At 39.9% G+C, this 6,597-nt stretch overlaps 1 protein-coding gene across 1 annotated transcript in view; it reads left to right on the forward strand.

The window, feature by feature from the left end:
- The window catches only part of zmp:0000000662 (RING finger protein 145), a 9,579-nt gene extending 3,970 nt beyond the window's left edge, over positions 1-5,609 (forward strand). The window contains exons 8-11 of the mRNA XM_032511011.1: positions 287-469; positions 609-756; positions 1,586-1,942; positions 4,141-5,609. Coding sequence (XP_032366902.1) covers positions 287-469; positions 609-756; positions 1,586-1,942; positions 4,141-5,076 — 1,624 coding nt within the window. The 3' untranslated portion in view covers positions 5,077-5,609. The remainder of the gene's footprint in view (positions 1-286; positions 470-608; positions 757-1,585; positions 1,943-4,140) is intronic.
- Positions 5,610-6,597: the final 988 nt, after the last annotated feature.

The following is a 6,597-nucleotide window of genomic DNA, read 5'->3' on the forward strand; positions in this document are numbered from 1 at the left end:
TATATATGTATATATATATATATATATATATATATATGTGGGTACACAGATGTTCCAGAGGGTAAAACGGTGTAAAAACGTAATAGGATAAATCGATGAAGCTGGTGCACAGTTTGGGGTTTGGTGCAGACAAAAATGAAAAAAAGTTGGCAGGAGCCTTTTTTGTTTTTTAGTTCATTAACTTCCACAAATAGAGTTGAGTTTTAAGTGGTGAATCCATGTAGGAAAAAAACAACAACATGAAGTTAAAGTCCAGTTTCTAATTCTTTTCCCTCCTTGTCTTCAGAGGTGTGACCGAGGGCGTCACTCTGCTCCTGCTTGCTCTCCAGACGGGCCTGTTAGACATGCAGGCACTGCAGCGCACCTTCCTCCTCAGCATCATCCTCTTCATCGTGGTGACTTCAACCCTGCAGTCGATGATCGAAATAACAGATCCAGTTATTCTGGCCCTGGGGGCGTCCCGCAACAGGTAAAAGCAACAACAGTGAAAATCATTTCTAGTGGCGAGATTCAGGACTGAAAAATGCGGCAAGTACAAAATGTTTTTTTTTCCTCAAAAGTTTTCTGAGGAATTTGGGTTGTTCTTTTCCTTTCTCCTGTGCTTCTAGGAGTGTGTGGAAACACTTCCGTGGCCTCAGCATGTGTCTTCTTCTTCTGGTTTTCCCTGTCTTCATGGCTTATAAAATCTCCCAGTTCTTCCACATGGACTTCTGGCTCCTTATACTGGTGTCTAGCTGCATGCTGACCTCCCTTCAGGTAGGGCTTTATACTTCTTTCTTTTAAATGTTGAAGACAGGAAGCTGGATTACTCTTTGTTGAACATGTGTTTGAAACGTTAAACAATTAAGACTTCGTTTGGCTGACTAAAATAATGACATCAAATTAAACTTCCATTACAACTTATTTAGGTCAAATAACTATCAAACCTGCAACTGATAAAGTAATTATGGCATTAAATACGTTACTTTAGTCACATGCTTGTTGTTTTGAATTGCCCACATTTTTATTTTGACACCAATTTGACATTGACAAGGTTCCCACTTGTCAGACATATTCCATCAGCTATGGTTGACAACTTATCTGTTTAATTAATGGCAACTTCTTGAATGTGAGCATTTTGATTGACATACTGGTACTTCAAATACTCAATCAGTGGCATTTCATTCAATAAAAGAGCCAGTGTTTCATTTATTTGTATGTATATTGTATTATATTTATAATAACCATGGTATTTATGCTTCTATGGTTATGCTTCCCCTTGGGGATCAATAAAGTATCTGTCTGTCTGTGTGTCTGTCTGTGTGTAGACCATTGATGTAGATGTTGATTATTTTTTGGCGCCCCACAGTGGTCGTATCAAATAAGACACTGTGGCAGTAGCAATGAACACCCTACAAACAAAAAACATACAGTATGCTATTACAATAATATGAAAGATGTTATAATCACATACAAGTTCTCCATAAAACCCCTGTAAAGTCAAACAAAATAATCCTTCCATTAAACATTGTTAGTCACATAAGCTCCATTATAACGGTGGTTATTTGTAACTTTCTAATTGAAAGTGTGTGTGATGTTTGTCCAGGTTACAGGCACTATGCTGATCTACTCCCTCTTCATGGTGGAGCTGTTCCGCAGCGACCCAATCGAGAGCCTGGACGAGGTGATCTACTGGGTGAACGCCGTCAGCAGGGTGCTGGAGTTTGTGGTGGCGCTCTGCGTAGTGGCGTACGGCACCTGGGAGTCGCTGTTCGGCGAGTGGAGCTGGATGGGCGCCTCCGTCATTATCATCCACTCTTACTTCAACGTTTGGCTCCGAGCTCAGTCTGGCTGGAGGAGCTTCCTGCTCCGACAGGAAGCGGCAAAGAAGATCAACTCCCTCCCCAGAGCCACGGCTCGACAGCTGCAGCAGCACAACGACGTCTGTTCCATCTGCTTTCAGGTTAGTGGCATTCCCCCGGCCCCTCCTCCCCAGTGTCGAAGTTCACGGGAGTTGCCAGGTTGAGAACGCTAAACCAAACGTCACACAATGTCAGTGTTAGCATGATGCTAGTCTCGCATTGCCAGACATTACACTTATGTTGAAGGTTATTGGGAATCATCTTACTGTATATCATAACTTTGAAGCTGGCGTTACCCACAATTACATAACATAACGTTACATACATTGCAAAACGTCCCGTAGAGAAGACTGTGTCCCAGTCCAGCCTTTCAGGCTACTTGGCGTTTTGCCAAAGTTAAATTAAATGTTTCTATTATGAGGAAATCTAACTTGCCGATTCTGGCATATGTCATGGATCTTACTTTAGCAGTTAGCGTGTATTAGCATGTCAGGAGCACCAGTAAGGATCACTTCACTGGCTGTCTAAAAAACTTTTTTTCAGTAACCAACTTGAGTACTCTATATAATTTAGTGAGAGCACATGAATGTTGAAATAAATGAAAATGACAATCCCTACATTAGCCGTGATATAAATGAATAAAGCTCAACGCTTACCTGTTTAGGAGGAAATTTGTCAACTTGGTGTCCTTTTAGGTTCAAAGCTGTCTCCAATGTGTCTATTTACCCGTGTTTTACCTTGTCTCTGGTTATGCAACTGTTAGAAAGATGTTGTTGTTTTGTTTTTTGCTGCTTCCATGGCTGCACTACAGCTGTAGCATGCTGGGTTTGTGTTTTTACAGGTATATACATAGACTGGATATATATACTGTGTATATATGTATATTGATATATACAGTCTATGGGTATATATCTGGCAACCCGACCAGCTGTCACAATAGGCAGTTGATACCAACACACAGGCCCAAACACAAACAGATATTCTGTCACGGAATGGAAATTTCATAAGGAGAAAATACTGGCTTTAGCATTGTTGTTAGAAAACATATTATTTCAACTTAGCATGTTTCCTTTATATCTGATGACACATTGTGGTAGCATTTTTGATTAAATAGAGTAAATATATTATATATCGAACCTTTAAGATCGTTGTAGTTTTACTGTCATAATTATATCAACCATATTTGTCAGATTGATTGCTTGTTTTGTAATATACATTTTTTCAAAGGTTTTCTTACTGTCTGAGTTGTCCAGTTGTTCCAATTGTAACCATATAGTCATTCCAAAAATCTCATCATATTAGTATAGAGTCAAACTCAAATTGCCCAGCTCTAAATTCATGTGGCAGACTGTTATCATTAAGCATGTTGTTCCTGTCTTTCAAGTTTAGCTCCACCTCTCATCGCACTGTTCAGACACAATGCATGTATGTCCCATTTGATGTTAAAACAGGTTAATGTTTTATCTCCCTTGTTGTTGACACCAAATAGTTAATTGTCAAGAAACAAGCTACAGAATCTTGCTAATAACAGAAAACAGCTGCAGAGAAGCTGTTATCCCTGCCATTTAAATCCCCATTACAGCAGCAGAGAGACAGGCTGAGAGGTAAGGAAACAGACGAACAATGCTTTAAATGTAATTAAACAGAAAAATAAAACTAAAACTAGAGACTATGACCATCCGAGTCCCTGCCCCCTACTTCCGGGGCGCCCTTGCTCAACCCCCATTTTGATCTCAATTACACACCTGTAAAGTTTCATGACTGATTATTGCACAGTCTAATAGGACTAAGTACAATTACAATATATACATAATAATATAATAAAGTATGCTGCACACTGCAGTAATACAGTATTATAATGTGTATATATAATTAAAAAAAATGCTATGATAAAACATACAATTCAGCAACATAATGGGACAATAACAACAATATACTATATATGTAGATTATTTGGCCATCAGCCATGGTTTAGTAAAAAACCATTTATCTGAAACACTGGTCTATAGGTAATGTTTTCAGTCAATTATGTCTCTCCTCGCCCATCCATGGGGCGCCGTAAAAGACCCTGGACACCTCAACTTGCGCATGTGATTGGTCCCTTGTCTTGTGTCTGTGTGTCTGTGTGTCTGTTTCTACATGTGTTGTTTTGTCTCCCTCCCTCCAAGCGTTCCTCTTTGTGTTTTGGCTCTGGGACATGTTCCATGTCTCAGTGTATTGTTTGTAATCTTTTGTTCATTGAAATGTGTTTAAAAAATTTCATTTCTGAATATAAAATAAAAAATGTCTCTCCTCGCAGGAAATGAGCTCTGCTGTGATAACATACTGCGGACATTTCTTCCATGGCAACTGCCTCCGCAAGTGGCTGTATGTGCAGGAGACCTGCCCCATGTGCCACCAAACGGTCCGACCCACCCTGACCGGTCAGAGCCCAGCTTCAGGCGACACTCCGGCTGCTCCAACTCCAATTCAGAGAGACACGGGCCCCAATCTGGCTGCACAAGAGGGAGATCAGAACCCGGACAACGGCACGTCCCAAGAAACTCCGAGCGATGCCACAACTCCTGATCCAACCGAGGAGCGGGAGGAGACTAAAAGCTTTGAGGATGGAGATTGCGGGTGCGAAAATAAAGACAAATCCACTGAAAATAACAGGGAAGCGGTCCAAGGTCTTTGTTTCAGCTCTAGTGGAGACTTTGTTGGATTTGTCAGCCCAGTGTCCAGCTGCTCTTCAGGGGGTAATTTTAGTTCCCATGTGCCGTTGGGTAAAAAGTCTCCTCTTAACATGGCCAACAAAGGGGAGGAGAGTGGCAAGGACTCACCGTTGCCATCATCTTTAAATGAGTACACGGTGGAGAGCCAATCGGATACTAATAGAGCAGAACTTGAAGACATCAGTACTTTCTCTCCTAGAGTGGCACAGAATGCCAATGGTAATAACCATAACAGCTGTGAAGGGACATCTGAATCATGGAACAGCTTTGATTCACCAGAATCAAACAAAAAACATGAGGCATCTGGTGTGAGCCTTGTCGATAGCCCGTCTGTCAAATCATGTAATGAAAACTCAGGACTCTTAGACTGCATTGACGATCCTCCGAATCATAAAGGAAACAACACATATTCCGACTTGGACCTGGATGGGCTCAGAGAGGTTGAAACTGTGTCTAAGACACCTCGGCTGTCCTCCTCCGAGGCATCCTTTTCTTGCACAAGCACAGACAACAGCAACTGATTGCCCTGCATCAGTGCCTTGACAGTGTGAAAGGGTGACCCCCCGAATCCCCCACCCCCCATAATACGGAAATAAACACATTTGCCTTCTCTCTGTGAACCAATCGTAAAATGTCTTTTACCAGACATTGTAATGAATGTGCTTCAGTTTAGTAAATAACATGCATCTGAATGAATATAGAGACTAAATTGTGTTGGGTTAAAATAATACCCTTATTGTACAACTGTAAAGAAATTGTAAAAAAAAAGAAAAGAAAGATATTTATTATAATTCATAGTGTGTAACTATAAAGCAATTATCTTGCATCAATATTTACCAAATTCTGGCAGGTTACAAATAAAGATGTTTACTTAGTGAAATGAAATAGCATTTGATTCATTTGTTTTGTATGCATTGAATTTTTGTGAACGCTTCAGCATCAAAAAGTTTCAACAGTTGTCTGTTATTCATGAATCAGCCTTTTGTTCTGCAAAGGTAATCTGTCTCCCAGTATTAATAGTAATATTTTATTGTTTTACTGTAGTTTTTTTTTTTTCTTAAACAAATCATGACAGAGCCTAACATTGTGTGCCAGGTTTATACATTTTAAACAGAATTCTCTTTGTCTGACATGTTGATTGTGAGAAAATAAAGCATTCTGCATCACTGTTATTTCACAGGTATCTACAGTAAGGTATATATATGTCCTACCTAACACATAGTAACATACTAAGTATTTTCTTTTTACTATCTTTACCAAAGTTGATATTTATCAATGAACATATACATCTTTTATCAATACCAAACGTTTTCCACAACAGTAGGGCCTTCTTTAAAAAAATGTTTAAAATGTAACCATTTGAAATTTCTTTAAACATTGAAATTACAGCAAGAAAAAAAAAATCCCTTTGCCAACCTTGACTGAAACTGAAATATTCACATTTAATGTGACCCATATCATTGCCAGACTATTAACTCCCATTCCTCTCTGTGCATTGTATACTGTGTTCCTATGCTGGAATGTTGCACTGTATACTGTGTATCTATGCTGGGATTTTACACGTGTATACCGTGTACCTATGCTGGGATGTTACACGTGTATACTGTGTTCCTATGCTGGCATGTTACACGTGTATACTGTGTTCCTATGCTGAGATGTTACACGTGTATACTGTGTACCTATGCTGGCATGTTACACGTGTATACTGTGTTCCTATGCTGGCATGTTACACGTGTATACTATGTTCCTATGCTGGCATGTTACACGTGTATACTGTGTTCCTATGCTGGCATGTTACACGTGTATACTGTGTTCCTATGCTGAGATGTTACACGTGTATACTGTGTACCTATGCTGGCATGTTACACGTGTAAACTGTGTTCCTATGCTGGCATGTTATACGTGTATACCGTGTTCCTATGCTGAGATGTTACACGTGTATACCGTTTACCTATGCTGGGATGTTACACGTGTATAATGTGTACCTATGCTGGCATGTTACACGTGTATACTGTGTTCCTATGCTGGGATGTTAGACGTGT

This window comes from Etheostoma spectabile, unplaced genomic scaffold, assembly GCF_008692095.1.
Source record: "Etheostoma spectabile isolate EspeVRDwgs_2016 unplaced genomic scaffold, UIUC_Espe_1.0 scaffold314, whole genome shotgun sequence".
Taxonomy (NCBI): domain Eukaryota; kingdom Metazoa; phylum Chordata; class Actinopteri; order Perciformes; family Percidae; genus Etheostoma; species Etheostoma spectabile.